Source organism: Rattus rattus, chromosome 12 (assembly GCF_011064425.1).
Source record: "Rattus rattus isolate New Zealand chromosome 12, Rrattus_CSIRO_v1, whole genome shotgun sequence".
Lineage (NCBI taxonomy): Eukaryota > Metazoa > Chordata > Mammalia > Rodentia > Muridae > Rattus > Rattus rattus.
In genome coordinates this window covers 66,957,528-66,976,215 of record NC_046165.1, presented here as the reverse complement: position 1 = coordinate 66,976,215, position 18,688 = coordinate 66,957,528, and the positions used below count along the sequence as shown (strand labels likewise).

The following is an 18,688-nucleotide window of genomic DNA, read 5'->3' as shown; positions in this document are numbered from 1 at the left end:
ATAAAAGTATTTTTGCTGCTACTTCATAACTATAGTTTTGCTACTTATGAATAGTAATGTAAATATCTGATATGTAGGATATCTGATACTCAACCAACCCCTGTAAGAATCGTTTGGCCCCCAAAGGGGTCATGACCCACAGGTTGAGAACTGCTATTTTAAAGCATGAACTGTGTTTTCTCTGTACTCAACAAACTCACCAATGCTGACTTGTCCTAAAACTCATGTCTGTAGAAGTCCATGAGGAAGCACCTTCTTGGGACAGTGCTGGGCTGCATCTCCCTGACGTTGCTGAGGGTTGACCAAAACCCTTATGCACACAAACTATCACTGAGCAGAAACTTACCTAGTTTTTGGTTTTGGTTTTGAGACAAGTGGCTCACATAGAGCTCCAGCTGTTTTGGAACTCACTCCGTAGACCAGGCTGGCTTCACACTCACTGAGATCACTTGCTCTGTTTCCTGAGTGCTGGGATTAAAGGTGTGCACAGTATGCCAGATGAAGTTTGCTTAAAGTTTAAAAACCACACATTTTTAAGGATTTGATTTTAATGAGTGGCTTTTGTGTGCACATATATACTGGACCATGTTCAAGACTATAAATGGATGTGAGCCAGCATGTAGATATGAAGACTCAAACCTGGGTCCTGTGCAGGAGCAACAAGTATTCTAAACCAATGAGCCATCATCTCTCCAGGCAGCCTCAATTACAATGTTTTAGTAAAAATCTCTAAAACATAAAGGTATTTCCTGGACATAACTATGTTCCATGACTCGGTACTGTACACTGCTTATAACTAACAAATGACCTTAAGAAGCACCTGGCTTTGCAATACAGACCTGACCTTATCATCTGTTTCTCTATACTGTGACCTGGGTAGTTACCTAATCTCTCCAATCTCAGCTTCTCACTCTGATAACTGTAGTAACAACAATCCTCTGTACAAACCATGGCTCCTTAACTTCCTGGACAGACACTCTGGGATCTTGGGCTTCACTGACTTAGGGAGATACTGCCCTCACACGCTGGCTGGTACTCAGAAAAGAACTCCACACTAAAAAGAACAACTTTCATATGCTAACCAATCCAGAGCCTGAATTCCAAGCCTGCCCCCCCTGTTGCCACCCCCACCAGGAAGCAGCATTCCTTTAGTTTAGTCATCCAAAAATCCACTGAGATTACTCAGACTGGCTATTCGTAAAGCTTTTTAGACTCCAAAGTTGTTGCCCTCGCTGAGCCACCTGAATAACCGTCCTCGCTTCTATTAGGCTGTATCTGTTCTCTGTGGGGCCTTTGAGTAATTACCTTCTGAGCAGCAGTAGGCTCTAGCTCTGTGGGCCTCACCAGAGCAGGGTAGTAACAAAACATATACACACCTTAAACTTTCTTCCAAGTGTTAGGAAGAGTATATGTGGACACATTTGTGTGCCACAGTTACCTCCTCTGCCAAATCATGGTTTAACTGTGAAAACGTGAACAATGAAAGTGTGAGAAGAAAACGATGACCACTTGTACTGTCTCATACCAAACAGAGAGCAGCCAGAAACACAAATGAAAAGAGTTTAAAAATAGAAAACTTTGAGAAAACCAAAACGTGTTTGGAAGATACAAGCTAAAATATGAATGGAGGCTTTCAGCAAGAGTCAGAGGATGGTAAGTATCTTCAAGACAGCCTGTGCCACGAAGATGATAATGTTAGGGGCATGAACACTGGGGCCGCCTTTCACCCTGGAGACTTTGCTGTGCTGTGGTAAAAGCTGGCCTCTACAGCTCGGGCCCAGGCAAACCTATCTCAGCCAACAGAGTACAGGTCTACAGATGCACAGTGGCTCCTGATAGGAGAAACTGCCAATTTTAGTGTTCCCTCAATTACGAACTTTAGTTTTCACCACTGGGGATTTCTATATTTTACTAAAGGAAGTCTTATCAATATCAAGATCATAAAGATTAGTATCTTTTCTATGGAAATAAAAAACTATCAGAAAGGGGCTGAAGAGATGGCTCGGAGGTTAAGAGGATTGGCTGGTCTTCCAGAGGTCCTAAGTTCAATTCCCAGCAACTATATGGTGGCTCACAACCATCTATAATGAGTTCTGGTACCTTCGTCTGGCCTGCAGGTGTACATGCAGATAGAGCACTGTACACGTAATAAATCTTAAAAATAAAACTAATCAGAAAAAGTAGTCAAAACAAAAATAGAGCTCATAAAAAGATATGGCTATGACTAATAAACACGGTCTTACACACGCAGAACAAAGTTACAACTCTGTTCATAAATCAACAGGTGCTGCACTTTAAGGAAGTAGTATAAAAACATGGCATCAGGGGGTTGGGGATTTAGCTCAGTGGTAGAACGCTTGCCTAGCAAGTGCAAGGCCCTGGATTCAGTCATCAGCTCCGGAAAAGAACAACAACAACAACAACAACAACAACAACAACAACAACAACAACAACAACAACATGGCATCAGGACACAGACATGGTGAGGACAGGAATAGTTTGGGACTTACAAAGAGAAAAATAAAACCAAAGACATCTCAAAAAGCTGAAGCAGGAGGACTGCCAGGAGCTTAGGCTACACAGTGAGTTCTAGACTAGACTAGCTAAGACCATCTCACAGAGAGATATCTACTGGATGCTTTTCATTTACATGTTTACATTAATTTAAAATCAATCACTTTTGTGCAGTTAAGTATTACTCCAAAAGTCATAATTGAAAGAGCAGTATACGCTAATATTTTGCCATTCAACAAACATTTACTAAACACCTACTGTGTTGTATGCCAGGTAACATCCTAGATATTCTACTGATGAAAAAGACAAAAATTTCTTGCCTTCATGGAGTTTAAATTATAAGAATATATAATTATATAGATCTGCCTGCTGCTAGACTCACGTATCAGAGGACAAACAAGAACTCAGAGATGACATCACTACTGTAGTCTGCCAACCAATGAACTGGTACAGATTTTTTTTCCCATTACATGAAATAAGCACAGGGGAAAAGAATGGAAAGAAAACAGGAAGTGGGTTTGAAATGTGCATTTCTATGACAGCTTGATCATGTCTGCCAGCTCAGTAATGATCAACTGAAGGTTGGATACTGGGTTCAGCAGTGTGACAGTCAGGACTGAGCCTACATTTAATGGGACTGATGACACAAGGGGAAAAACAGAGATGAAGAATATTCAGATATGTAAAGATTTAATGAAAAGGTAGTTTATATATTTTAAAGTTACTTCTAAACTGTATCAATAGCACATAAACATATAAAAATCAAATAGCAAGACAATGTTATTAATAAAGAACAGCTGTCTGTTCCTACACTACTTCTAAGATTTCTAAGAGTTCTTTTCACACTTTTGTAGTTATTTCCCCTCAAGAATATAAATTTACAAATTAAAAAGATATGAACTTGATTATGTATTCTGAATAGATAAGCATTTGCAATGGTACCTGATAGCCCCAAGAAAATGGGAATAACCATGTCTCTTCTCCTGGCAGTCCCTCAGAGCAGTGAGCACTGTCACACCTCTCTAACATTCCAGAGAAGCCAGGACACACTCACAGGCCATTCTCCCCCAGACAGCAGTGCATACTACTGCACTAATGTGGGCCTTGTTCCTGGTGCACAGCACATTCCAGTCACTCCCCAGTCACTGACCTACTAGATGCTTGTTTCTGCATGCTTTCCTCTCACAGATAAAGTTTATTCCCTTGTTGTTGTTAAAACATTTGATTATTTTCAACTATTTGCCACTTTTTAAAAATCTGAAAAGAACATACATGCCAGCTCACAATCTTCTGTAACTCTAGTTCCAGAGGATATGATACCCTGTTCTGATCTCTGCAGGAACCAGGCACATCCATGGTGCACATAGGTATATGGCAAAACATCCATATGCACAAAATAAAAATAAATCTTTTTTAAAATTCTGAGGAAAAAAAAGTATGCAAACAGGAAGTGAGTATTAGACTGGGCCCAAGGGCATCACTCTGACTGCAAAAATGCAGTGAGCCTTATCAAGCCAAGCTACAGGACTGACTTCTTTAAGACAGCTTAGTGATCTGCATCCCACAGAGACACTTCTAGTTATGTAATGTACGGTATTTACAAGTACACATGCAATTTATATGAAGGAAATGATAGTCCTGTCTGCACCATTATAAAATCTAATCCAATCTACTTATAAAAAATACTAAGTAACTCTTTCAAATACGTATCTTTTACATATGTTTAAAACAGAAAAAAGACTTACCGTCCAAAATTTTATAAAATACTCTAAAACTGTTGCAGCCACGAAAAGGCAATACAGCAGAGAATACAACAAAAACAGCATGAAGAACTTGTAATTAGTAAATCCCACACAGTTATTCACCCTGGAAGAATACAGAAAGTAGCATTATAAAAATAAGACAAATAAATCATAAACACAAAATGGTCTCAGGGCTTGTGGGAGAAGGATGGGTCTGTCTCATCAAATAGTTAGGCTCTGTGAGATGTGAGAGTTCTGGCAGCTGCCCACATGACACCGCTGACCGGATAGAGGTGGTTAAGACAGTAAATTAATGTACTCCTTTTAATCCTAAGGAGAAAGAGGACGAGAGGCCTTACACCATCATTCCTTGGCAATAGTCAAGTGAGAAGTAGAAAACAAACAGTACTTAACTATGGATGTGTTTTAAATTAACATTATATAGATTTTGCAACTCTAATGTTAATTTTTAACATATCAACTTTTGGATTATGTATCTATCAGAAGATATTTTTAAAGGGAAAAATATATATCCCTATCCATATATATGTGTGTGTGTGTGTGTGTGTGTGTGTGTGTGTGTCTGTCTGTCTGTCTGTCTATGTATATTACAGTAATTCAATTGTGCTCAAATATAAGTAATTGAACTGAATCAAATGTAGGAATATTAGAGCTGGGTATACGGTTTTAGTTGTAGAGAGACCGTATGCTTAGAATGTGTTGGGACTCAGGATTTAAAAAACAGTACCACAAGAAAAAAAATCATTCTCAATTTCCTGCTTCTGATGCCCAACCCTGACCCCCATGGCTTAGGCAATTTCCTATTTTTCATACATACCATGGACAGTGATGATCCATCTTAAGAACACATCTAGAAAACAAGCATAAGAAAATTCATACAGAAAAATTCTGACTCTAGTTCTCATTATTTTACTGAACTTAAAAATATTCCCTTAAAACTAAATCTCAAGAAGCAATGGAGAAACATAGGTAGCTTGTGATACCCTGTAACAAGGTTTTATACTGTGAAGTCAGCTGTATCGCACCTAGCCCACTGGACCAGACCAAATTACTCACACATGAGTATGACTCTTGGTGCATCAGAAAGGCCCACTTTAAACCTCAGCTGAGGGCTGCAGAGATGGCACTGCTCTTCCAGAAGTCTGGGGTTCATATCCCAGCACCCACATGGTGGCTCACAACCATCTGTAATGGGATCCGATGCCCTCTTCTGGTGTGTCTGAAGACAGCTACAGTGTGCTCATATAAAACAAGTAAGTCTTTAAAAATAACAATCCGCTAAGGAGAGAAACAGATGGCCCTAGCACTATGAGCATGCTCAGATCAACAGTACTGATCCTTAGCACTGAGCAGACACTAACGCCTGGATGGGGATGGGCATGTTCCTGCATTTTTTTTTTAAAGATTTATCTATTTAATGTGAGTGCTCTGTCTGCATATATACCTGCAGGTCAGAAGAGGGCATCAGAACCCATTATAGATGGTTGTGAGCTACCATGTGGTTGCTAGGAATTGAACTCAGCGAACTCTGCATGAGTAGCCAGTATTAAGGGCTAAGCCATCCATTCTTTAACATAAAGTTTCCTCATGGTGATCACTACTATACTTTTGTCACAAAGAACCAAAGCCAAACCAAACTTCCCTCCCTCCAGAGTACTTATTTTATACATGTAGAAAGTGAGACTACAGATCTCACAAAGTAAGAATGAGAAATCTAACACCCAGGAAGTTGACCAGCTTTTCTAAGTGGTTTGGACTAGTCGGGGTTTTATACTAACTTCTCACATGAAAACAAGGATTAAAGTGGAAGTGATGGCAGATGAAAACAATTATAGTATTTACTTCACTAATTTTTTTGTTTTAATATCAACATTGATAATAGAAACAAGAAAACATCATTATAGTCTCTAATTCAAGAAGTAATCAATCATATTTTACAAGGAAGTTGTAATTATTGGCTCATTAACATGACATTAAGCATAGTACAGAAAGCATGTTTAAGGTTAAAAGTCTATTCACCTGGCAGAGAAACTCTTCTAGTTGAGTCTAGCTTACATCATCATTTATGATAGTTCATATGAAGAAGCATGGAATGCCTGTCTGTCTGTCACCAAGTGGCAGGTTAGAGCTAAAGGGAAGCAAACTAAGTAACGCTCACCTGTCACATGCTGAGCAGTGATGGGCCCGGTCAGGTTTAATCAACTGACATTTTTCACAATATCGGATAGCTAGAGAGAGAAAAAAAGGAAGAAACTTAAAAGGTGTGTGGTGGTTTGAATAAAAATGGTCCCCAAAGGTCCTAGAGAGTGGCCCTATTAGGAGGTATGGCCTTTTGGAGTGAGTGTGGCTTTGTTGGAGGAAGTTTGTCACTAGAGGGTGGGGTTTGAGGTCTCACGCTCAAAACCAGGCTAGTGGCTCATTCATTACTGATGCCTGTGGACCAAGATGTAGAACTGTCAGCTCCTTCTCCTGCACCATGTCTGCCTGCATGATGCCATGCTTCCTGCCATGATGACGATGGACTGAACCTCTGAGATTGAAAACCAGCCTCAATTAAGTGTTTTCTTTTATAAAAGTTCCTGCGGTCATGGTGTCTCTTCACAGCCATAAAACCCAAACTGAGACTATGTGCAAGCTTAACTAATTTATAAAGCTTCATTTTTGGAATATATTCTGGAAACTGACAATGACTAATTTAAAAATACCAGAGTATACCAGAGAGCTTCTCAAAATGTCAAGAGAAAGGGAACTTCACAATGTATCCTCCCAGAAGTTTTCAAACTAAATAAAGTAGATCCACAGTAAGTAAATGACTGGCAGAAGGCCAGACACCAAGCTTAATAACAGAAATAGGCCAGAACTCCAGTCCAGAGTCCCAAGCCAACGTTTGTGATATAGCACAGTGTCTATAATAGCTTATTGATGTACTTGGAGCCATCTTAAAGCACTCTGGTTTTGAAGTTTTGGAATAGATTTAAAGACCCTCTAAATACTGCTGTCTGCATCTATCCCTACCCTAGACCAACGACCACACATTTTTGCAATAACAACAAAAACGTCTTTCTAAATAAATTCTAATACATGTCACAGTATTACTTAATTCACATTCAACTGTTCAAAAGACACTGATCACCTCTATGTGCCAGGTATTCTAAACAAAAATCCCTGCTTTATAAAGCTTATGCACTATATTCTAGGGACTAACAGAGTCAACAAGATAAATAGCATATTAGACAATGACATCAGACAGTAAGGACAGTGGTCTAATTTTACAACATCTGAGAAAACAAAGGGTTAGAGACTGAGGATGTAGCTCAGAGGCACAGTACAGCCTAGCATTCATGCACAAAGCCCTAGATTTGAAGCCCACCACTGCATGTACAAGACACATCAGTACATGCCTATAATCCCAGTACCCAAGAGGCCTGAGGCAGTTCAAGGTCATTATCAACTAATTACAACTGGAGTTCAAGGCCAGTCCGAGATACAGGAGACTTCAGAGGAAATAAAACAAACGAACACTATTTTGAAAAATGAAGACTCAAAAAAAAAAAGGGGGGGGTGGAGATTTGGCTCAGTGGTAGAGCGTTTGCCTAGGAAGCGCAAGGTCCTGGGTTCGGTCCCCAGCCCCTGAAAAAAAAAAAAAAAAAAAAGAAAAATGAAGACTCTATTTAGAGGAAACAGAGTCTGTGATAAAAAACTGCTTGCTCTTATAGAGGATCAGAGTTCAGTTCCCAGAACCCATGTCAAGTGATCTTAACCATTTCTAAGTCCAGCTCCAGACCTCTGGCCTCCTAGTATACATACCTACATGCAGACACACATACCTAAACCTAAGAAAAAATAAATATTTAAAAAATGACAAACGAGCGCTTGCGTATTAAGCGCAAGGCCCTGGGTTCGGGCCCCAGCTCCGAAAAAAAAAAAAAAAAAAGACAAGGATGTTCATTACAGCTATTTTAAATACTAAAACACCAAGAAGAATGTCTGGGGTTTTTGCTTTTTGTTTGTTTGTTTGTTTGTTTTGGGGGGGGGATTGAGTATTTTGCATGAATGTATGCTCTGTAAAACCAGTTTGTGCTTGGTGGCCTTGAAGGCTGTAGAGGGCATCGGATCCCTAAGGACTGGAATTACAGACAGTTGAGAGCTGGGAATTGAACCTGGGTCCTCTGGAAGATCAGCCAGTGCTCTTAACTGCTGAGCCATTTATTGTTCTAATCCCTAAGAATAACTTTATAGATGAAAATGGTTTATCTGTATAGCATACTATTCTGCAAACAGGAATTTCCCACATAAAACACACATCCCACTAAGGAAAAGACAGTAAGCTGAAGGCAGCGCCACCAATGCTGAGTCCACACAGGAAACGGAAGCACAAGGCTTCGTGTAAGGTAAGCTCAGGATCAGAAAGCAGCCAAGCACCTCGTGTTCCCTTTTTCTATTGCTCTACATCCTCCCTCCACTCAACCTGTGACCATCGTGCACGGATCTGGGCGGCAGGCCCTGTAGAAAACATGGGTTGGAGTCAGCTGTGGAATTGCAAGAATTTAATCCGGCGCTCGGAAGGCAGAGACAGGTAGATTACGAGGGGTTTTAGGGCTACACAGTGAAACCCTGTCTAAAGGAGGGAGGGAGGAAGACACAGAGAAAGCACTGCTCAATAGATGAGCCGTCGAAGATAAGGAAATGGCTGCAGTCAAAGGAGCTTCAGGTTCCTGTACAGAGCAGCCAGGACAGCGCTGAAGACAGGCACACAGTGTGGACAGTGCTCTTCAGAGTTTCTGCATGGCAAAAACCGCCCAATTCCAGAAATAAAGGTGAACAAAGTATAAGTCTCCTTTCAAAGTTAGAGACACAAGAACGGCTCTGACTGGACAGACACTGAATCAAAAGGCACATGCTCAGGTGAATAATGAACCCTGACAGAGGATCCCTCTGAAATCATAGAACAGGAATCCACGGTGCAGCTTCTTTGTTGATAAAATGTGCCAGAAATAAAGATATGCGGAGAGACACTTGGAACCCCCTCTTAGGCTATCAAACTACTCAAACAGCGGACATCTAGAAGCAGGAATTTCTCAAGGAATCTCATGCAGGAAGAAGAACAACTGAGGTCCTACGGACAACCAGAGGAGGAACTTGTCTCCCAGGATTTACTAGTCAAAGGCCTACGGAAGCTGCAGAGATGTGCTGAGCCATACAAGGACCAGGACTGCTTGGTTATGTATACCTCTTGCCTCATATTTAAACTTAACCCTGTTAGGATACCAAAGACAGGCTCAGGGAAGTTACCAGATCTTGCTGTCTTTCTTCCAATGGAGCCACTGAATAAATCTCCCGGGAAGGGGAGGGGGGGAATTGAATTTCTGGATCCTTTAATTGGCTTATTGAAGACTTACTAAGGTAGCTAAGCATGGCGTGTTAGGGCTACCAAGGCAACGCTGATTGACATGGACTGTGTATGTCATGTAACTGTGGCTCCACCTAATACTTGGTATACCACGCAGGGCTTGCAAGGTTACTGTACTAAGTAAGAACCTTGAATCTGTTGTAAGTCAGGAAGAAAACTATTAAACATAATGAAAGGTTACCATATGCTGGTGTCAGAGCTTCACGGTTAAAAATGATATAGCTGAGGGCTCAAACTCTATCTCAGGAGTCGAGTGCCTGCCTAGACTATGAGAGGCCCTGAGTTTGACACACATCAAGGGATAAAACACTGTAGAGTTAAGAAACAGAACACAGCCAGGCCTAGCGGTATACACATTAACGGTGCCTTTCAGGAAGCAGGAGGCAGAGGGAGATCTTTGTAAACACAAGGCCAGTCTAGTCTACATCATGAGTTGTGGGTCCCAGGACAACAAGGGCCCCAATACAGAGAGACCCTGTCTCAAAAATATAGAACTAGCTCGACTTGAATTTATAATTCTCCTACCCTGGTACTGGGCCTAGTTAAGAATCATTTTTTAAAAAATTCAAATAGCTATTTATCTTTAGGGGCAATATGTACTACTTTAACCCTGGATGGTCTTAGCCAGGTGTAGTAGCACATGCCTTTAATCTCAGAACCAAGGAGGCAGAGGCAGGGGGATCACTGTAAGCTCTAGGCTACCCAAAGCTACACAATTAGACTATCTTTAAAAAGAAATCTATGAACAGACTTTTGACAATTATACACTGCCCAAATTTTGCACAGCTTGGGAATTTATAAACCCACTAGGGTTTAAAACATCTAATATAGAGAACTACAATCACTATTATAAACCAGTTATTTCAAAATTCTATATAAAAAATAACTATTTTAAATGACCTATTGGAAATGAGATTTGCTAAAACGTCATCATATACTAAGCTGCACACCCAGGTGTTTTAGACCTTATATCATTTAATATTTTTTTAATATTTCTAGCAACCCAGGGACATAGACAATTTTTCTCATGTTGAAATGAAGAAACTGCAACAGAACAGGAGGCAGGGGAGGCAAGGGACCTCTCATCCCTGTTGGACATAAATGAAGAAAACCTCACAAACACTATTATGAACCACATTTACAGTCAAAAGTGTATGCTCTGACCTTGGCATGACCTATGTACAATAAGAGTTTCTTTGGCTTTCTGACCTGTTTTTAATTTCTTTAGTCAGAAATCTGTACAAGATACCTCATAAATCATGTAGTGGTCACATCCATAAAAAAATTAATATACCAAAGCACCTTTTCTTAATCTCTTAAGTTTCTAACAATGTAGCCTCAAAACCTAGCTATTCTGTGTGAAGACACAAAAAGTAACTCCTTGCTGAGAAACCCACAGCAGCTCCTGTGTGCACTGGTGTCCTCAACCTGCCCTCCCTCACACTGAGGCATATATGGCTTAGTGGTAGAATGGCTGCCTAGTGATACCAAAAAAGTCCAGGCTGCTTCTCTTACCTTTTGAAGCTGACGTGGTGTAGATAGGCAAGTCTCTTGCTGCTCTTCTCAAAATGTCTTGCTGTCTTTCTTGGCTGAATTCCTTCTCATAACGTTCCTTCTCAGAGTTTGACAAGTAGAACTGGATGGAGACAGACAACTACTAAATTTGTGCTTCTCAGCTAAGAAAAAATTACCTGAAATGGGGGGAGGATCCCCAAATACTGTGCTTCATGAAAACAGAACTCATTTCCAACTTGACTCTGTGTACATTTTAACAAAAACTGCCCAGAGTTAAATGCTAGCACTTCTTATGGACGATAGTGCAGGGCAGGAATTCATTAATTCTGCACCTCTGCCTTTTACAGATGACATTAAAGTCTGTAATAAATAACTCAGTTAAAAAAAGGTGGAGAGCTGAGGAATATGGCTTAGTGGCAGAATGATTGCCTAGTGACACCAAATATTTTTAATAATTATATAAGTAAAATTAAGTACATATAACTAAGTAAACATGAAACATTTCTATGTAAACATAAGCAAATGTAAGTTTCTGTCAAGTGTCTTTCTTCTCTACTTGCATGTTTATGTATATGTAAATGTATGTCTATGTATGGTGTATGTACGTGCTCAAGGTGGTGCATGCACATGTATATAGCAGACAGAGATCAGTATTAGTGTTTTTCTCAATTGCTCTCCACTTTACTTTTGCTGGATGGCTAGCCAATTAGCTTCCATGAACCAGGCGCCTGTCTCTGTGGACCAGTGCTGGGGATACATATGCACTGTGCTCAGCTTTTATGCTAAGGATCTGAAGTCAGGTTCTGACAACAAGCACTTTACCAGCTCAGCCTTACCCCCAAGGCTGCTGTTCCTTCTCTGTTTCTTTGTTTCTTTGTGTAGCCATGGCTGTCCTGGAACTAGATCTGCAGACCAGGTTAGCCTTGAACTCCTGCCTCTGCCTGCCTCATCCTGAGACTATTGGCATGCAACACTGCGTCCAGCTCCCTCTGCTCTTAAGATTCTTCACACACACACACACACACACACACACACACACACACACACACACACACACACACACACACACACACTGTGTTCTTGAGCTATAGAGGGAGTGATATAGATGCCCTTATTTACAGGGCTGAACACGCAACAAATAACTTCTTCTCAGCATTTTGACCAGTTGTGAGTCTTTGCAGTAACTGCTACCATCCTATAAAAAAAGCAGCTTCTCCGACCACAGCTAGGTTCTAGAGAATTTAATTTTTACAAGGAAAGCCAAAAGGTTGCTATGCTCGAATTATAGTGAAATCCCTGGCAAGGAGCCCCGTGTTTTGTTTTTTCCAAATGCTTCAATGAAATAAAAAGTTAAGACTCATACTTTCATTGTTTTAAATTTAATTTTTCTTTTAATTATGTGTAGGTGTATGCCCCCATGTGGTGAATACAAGTTAGTGTGGTGTTAGCAGAAGTCAGAGACACTGGATCCTCTGGAGCTAGATTATAGATCGAGACACCATCTGTCATGGGTTCTCAGTACCAAACTCAGGACCTCAGGAAGAACAGCCAGTACTCTTACCCAATGAGTCATCTCTACGGCCCCACTGGTTTTTTTAATTTTTAAAAAGGCAACCAACTGTGCTATATTCTCTTCAGAGTCACCAAGGTTCATCATCCCAAGGGCCTTCCCTCTTCCATGACCTCTTGTTACTAGGAATTTCTACATTTTTTTTTAAATCAAATCTGATGGTTTTGCTTTTTAAAACTAAGACTAACTTAGACTTGTCTTTTTAATCATGATTCAGATTTTAACAATAGATAGAAACTTTCCATTTTTACTTATTTGTGTTTTCTTTGTAAAAGGCCAAGGGCTCATTAATTAGAATTTCACACAGTCCCACTTAGGGAACACTTTGATCTGTGATAACTCAAACAAGGAACTGCACCATCGCTGCTAGTACACAGTACCACTTTAATAATAATAATAATAACAACAACAACACTATACATACTGTTATAAATAAGACAAGAGCTTGGGCTCAGGAAACCATGACTGGAAGAGATCAGGAAATTCTCTTATTACGTATTACTGGCAAAGACAGACAGCTGGTCTGCATTCTCTGGACTCTTTCTAGCGACCACTAAGGCGAATGCTCTAGCCTTTTACCACTGCCATCACTGCTTACCCAACCTCAACAGCAGTGCGTTCAGAAGTAAGGACATCGGGTTGGGGATTTAGCTCAGTGGTAGAGCGCTGCCTAGCAAGCGCAAGGCCCTGATTCGGTCCCCAGCTCCGAAAAAAAAAAAAAAAAAAAAAAAAAAAAAAAAGAAGTAAGGACATCTTCCTAGGTTATCCAGCATGGCTCTCTCAAAATGAAGAGTAGTCAGACAAGGTGTAGACAGTCTTACAGTGAAAGTCTACACAAACCTTCCTATGCCTCATAGACTAACACTTTCAGGAAGAGAAGTAAAATCTCATGGTACGATGTTCAATGATTACACAACAAAGCCTCTGACCAGACACATCTAGCCTGCTGCAGCATTCCAGAGCTCAGCTTGACCACACTTTTACCCATCATCACCATTTTTTCTTTAAGAATTCAGGTCAAATGAAAACTTTCAGATACCAGGATATATACAATGTTCAATACTACTGACTATAATCCAAATTAAATTATGAGATGCCATTATTAGCTTAAATTCAATGTTCAGGAAATTCCACTTAAATATGTAAATTAAACAAGGATGGTTCTGCATGAATTTAGCAGGCACAAAGTCCTGGGTTCAATCCCCAGCAACAAAATGACTAAGAACATCATTTTTACTCTAAAGGTAACTCACAGTTTTGTTATGTTGCACAGGGTCATCTCAAACTCCTGCATTCACGCATTCCTCCTGACCCAGTTGCCTGTGTAGCTAGACTACAAGCTTACTTCACAATCTAACCATAAACATAAATTAAATACCAATTAGGAAGCCAGGCGCAGCAGGACACACCTTCAACACTCAGGAGGCAGAGACAGGCAGATCTCTGAGTTTGAGGGTAGCCTGATCTATAGAGCAAATTCAGGGCAGCCAGAGCTACACAAAGAAACTGTCAGAACAAAACAGCAGTAACAACACATCCAGGCCCATGGTTAAGGAGATGGCTGGTTCAGTGAGTGATTAAGAATTTCTTTTTACTCTTTTAAGATTTATTTTAGGTGTATGAGTACACTGTAACTGTCTTCATGCACACCAGAAGAGGGCATCAGATCTCCTTACAGATGGTTGTGAGCCTCCATGTGGTTACTGGGAATTGAACTCAGGACCTCTGAAAGAGCAGTCAGTGCTCTTAACCACTGACCCATCTCTCCAGTCCAAAGAATTTCTACCGTTATTCCAAAGGACCTGAGTTTGGTTCCCAGCACCAGCATGCCAGCTTATGACTGTTACTGACTCTAATTCCAGAAGAGTCAGCACCCTTTCTGAACCTTCACCAACACCAGACACATATGCAATGCACATTCATACCTGCAGCGTTAACACTCATAGGCATAAAATAAAAATGACGAACAGCTAAGCACTGCTTCAAATGGCACAGATCTAAAGATGAATAAAAAGAAATCTTGCCATCAAAGAATTGTGAAATAAAAATCAGTGCACCAGCATCCCATGTGCTATGCAGGTGCTGCTGGAGAAAAGGCATCCCCAGCGGCGGGCTCTACACTCAAGTATCTGCACCTGCAAGGCCAGGTGTGGCCACTGGGGCAGTGACAGCAGGACTGTCACTCAAGTAATGACTACTTTTCTGACTGATCTGATGCCCACTCCACAAGAGGGAATACATCCCTAGTAGTAAGATAAATGCCCATGGCCGAAAGGTAGGGCAGTGGTGACAACATGCACCACCGCTTTTACTGCTGTTTTGCCGAACGCATGACATGGTGTCAAACTGCCTTATAAATACTTATGTCTTCACCCATACAGTAGAGCTGCACTCTCAGCCTCGGTCAGAAGCTTGCTTGCAGTGGCTGACAGTTAATGCAGAGACTTATAATTGTACAAAACACTATGAGCACATGACTGTTGACGGGTCAGCTCTAAACACAACCTCTCCATCATCCTTTCCAAGGCTCAGGAAAGCTCAGGAAACACTGTGGAAGGTGGGAGGAGGGGGAGGGGGAGAAAGAATGGAAGAGTGGAGAGCAGGATGATGACACACTGTTTTCTGGATACACTATGGCCACTGTACTAACGAGCTCCTGGTTACCTGTGCGAGCCTGTGCCAACATTCCATCACAGACAGGCAAGAAGCTCCTGAGGTCCTCCTCTAGTTGAGGAGAGGGCACATAATGGCTATCAAGGATGGGAGAATCATTTTTCTTCAGTGGTGTGGGCACTGCAAGTTGTCCTGTGTTGTGGTTTGCCCTGGAGTTATCTGTATTTTGATGCTAATTCCACTGCCCCAAGGACAGCTGCCTAGTTGTACTCAGGACTCAGGTGACTTCACCAGGACCTTCTCCCCACTGAATTTATAAAATACAGGTGAGGTAGGTACAGGATGGGAAGGAGGCCTGTCATTGGAGGAGAAGGAAGGATGGGCGGGAGAGAAGTTTGAGCCTGGCAGCAATCTCTCTACTTATCTAGTTCCCAAGGCAGGTTTCCATGCCAGAAACACACATCCCAACTCCGTGGTGGCCCAGACCAGCCGCCCCACACTCCATTACACTTAAATGTACACATGAAAGAACACACAACACAATAACCTTTGGCCCAATTGATAAGATATAATTGCCCACTTGAACATACAAAGCCCAATACACATCCATCCCTTAAAAACCTTAATAACAACCTGTAAATACACAGAGCAGAATCTTAATGTCACCTGCCATATTGTCCTGCCATGGCTTCTCTTTTCCTAACATTACTTCCATTTTCTAAATTTATTGTAATCTTTCTGCCATATGCCTGTTTTAACACCCGACTATGAATTTAATATAAAAACTAGGTCTATCTAATTTTCCTGTTTAGTCTTTAAACCAGAAGATCAGAAGCAAGACAGGTACTTGGTAGACAACTGTCCATTGGAAAGAAAATAATTCCAGCTTCTATAACTTAACTCCCCTAAAAAATTTAGGTTTTGCCTTTTAAGCACATTTAATAGCCTGCGTCCTAACCCTAAGTGCATTTCATTCTGATCTAATACAGTTCCACTGGCAGCAAGCTCAGTGTTTGGCAGTTACATCTACAGTGCTAGTTATCACTATACGGAATCTTAATGAGGAAAACAATTTTTGGTTCTACTTCTGCTTTTGGCTATTAAGAGACTTAGTTTAGGTGGCACTTGAAGACTTAGAATTCATTCATCGATTGTCAAGCACCCATGATGTGCCAGATTTTCACTAGAGGTGTGGCCGTGAACGCAGTGGACAGATCTGTGCCTAGGGCAATCTATCTATTTGATAAAGTGGCCACCGTTGCACCAGTGAGCTCGATGGTAGAGCAGATGGGGAGTTCCAGGGCAGGGCCTGTGGGGTAGTGACTGTGTGGTGACAGAAAGGTATAAAAGGGTAAGGTCTGGGCACTACAGTAAACCACCACAGTAACATTCAGTAGTCGGCATTATGTCAGGCCGTTCTTAAAGTACCCTTTACATTTTACAAGCATTTACTATTTACTCAGCCCTTCTAACAATCCCATGTGTGTGTAATACTGTCTGTCTCGTTTGCCAGAGGAAGCATTAAAGAAAATCTCCAAAGTCATACAGCTAGCAAGAGGTAGAATGGTGTGACTCCAAAACGAATCCTTGCCTCTCATGTGTCTTGGAAGCATTAGGCACTGTTTTGGTTTTCTATTTATTTCCTGTGTTGGGAACTATTTACTTGTTACACATGTTTAATTTTCTTTTGGCTTTTGTTGTTTTGAGACAGGGTCTTACTATGTAGACCACCTACCAGTGCTTTCCAAGTGCTGGGATTAAAGGCATGAACCACCATGTCCTGCCACGTGCTATATTTCAAGTCATCACTCCTAAGAATTATCAATTAGGTCTTTTTCAACTTAAAAGATTATGAAATGGATGGAGGTTGGTAACGTCATGTTAAGGACTAATTATTACCAAATACTTAAAGAACACATCTAAGAGACCAATAGGTTTGATTTGTGGTTTACTTCTCACTCAGAACAAAGGCATTAAAAGAAAAAGGAGGCAGTAGCTCATGCAGCCTCATCAGCTAAAGTTAGCACACACACAACCCGACAGAGCAAGTCCAATCCTGAGGGACGGAACACAGCCTTACCAGTAACCAGCCCAAACAACAGGCCCAGTAAACACAATGTCAACTACCACAACAGAACAGTAATAGTGAGAATGGCCTACAACAGCATAGATGAATCCTACAATTAGATAAACAGACACACAAGCATTTATGAAAAGGAGAGAAATGAATCCATATACAAAAGTAAGGCAGAACAGTGATTTCTTGTGGTAAGGCTGATCATCTAAGATTGATGGAGGGTCAGAAATACTCTGCTCCCTGAACTGGCAAAGGTAACAGCTAACATATATATTTGACCTTAGTGAAATCTTTTGTTTTTTGAGGCATGGTTTTTCTATTAAGTAGTTCAACTGCCCTGGAAGTTGCTAATGTAAACCAGGCTCGCTTCAAACTCAGAGATCCACTTGCCTTTGCCTCTCAAAGCTGGTATTAAAGGGTAACATCCCTACCGCCACCACCCCATCATGTGCGAGCTAGTTTTATGTCAGCTTAACACAAGCTAGAGTTACCTGAAAAAAGGGAAACTCAATTGAGAAAAAGTCTCCCTAAGATCTGGCTGCAGGGACTTTTCTAATTAAGTGAGCCTGATGGGAGGGCCAGGCCCATGGTGGGGGGTGACATCCCGGGGCTGGGGGCCCTGGGTTCAGTAAGAAAGTGAGCTGAGTAAATCATGGGGAACAAGCCAGTAAGCAGTACCTCTCCATGACCTCTGCATCAGCTCTGGTCTCTGGGATCCTATCCTGTTCGAGTTCCTATCCTGACTTCCTTCTTATGAACATTAATATGGAAGTGTAAACTAAATAAATTCTTCGCTGAGTTGCTTTGGTCATGGTGTTTCATTATAACAACAGTAATTCCATCTAGGACACCTGGGCTAGTTTGAAAATTTTATGAAATGTACACTTGGAACTTTTTTTTTAAACAAGAGATTGTCTTTTAAAGTATGAAATGAAAGTTGGTATTTAAAACTATATGGTCTACAAATTTTGAAAAGTTAACATGAAGAAAAGAATATTATTATCATATGTGAATATTAATCCCGAAGCAGGAATGTTAAAAATTTTCCTTGTAAAATGTCAGTCTTCACATGCATCCCACAGAGACAAGCATGATTTTTCTGACAAGAAAACTGAAGCTCAGAATTAATGTGAAGAGAGAAAAATCAAACTCAAACAATCTTAACTCTAAAGAGTGTGTGTGTGTGTGTCTGTCTGTCTGTGTGCATTTGTATGTGCTTGTGGATG

General features: G+C 40.9%; 1 protein-coding gene across 4 annotated transcripts in view; it reads right to left on the bottom strand.

Annotated features, from left to right (window-relative positions):
- The window catches only part of Zdhhc20 (zinc finger DHHC-type palmitoyltransferase 20), a 57,364-nt gene that overhangs the window by 19,613 nt on the left and 19,063 nt on the right, over positions 1-18,688 (bottom strand). For all 4 annotated transcript variants that reach the window (XM_032918328.1, XM_032918330.1, XM_032918326.1 and 1 more), the window contains exons 4-7: positions 11,203-11,323; positions 6,436-6,505; positions 5,095-5,127; positions 4,260-4,380 (exon numbers count right to left, since the gene is read on the bottom strand). In XM_032918328.1, the coding sequence (XP_032774219.1) occupies positions 4,260-4,380; positions 5,095-5,127; positions 6,436-6,505; positions 11,203-11,323 (345 nt within the window). The remainder of the gene's footprint in view (positions 1-4,259; positions 4,381-5,094; positions 5,128-6,435; positions 6,506-11,202; positions 11,324-18,688) is intronic.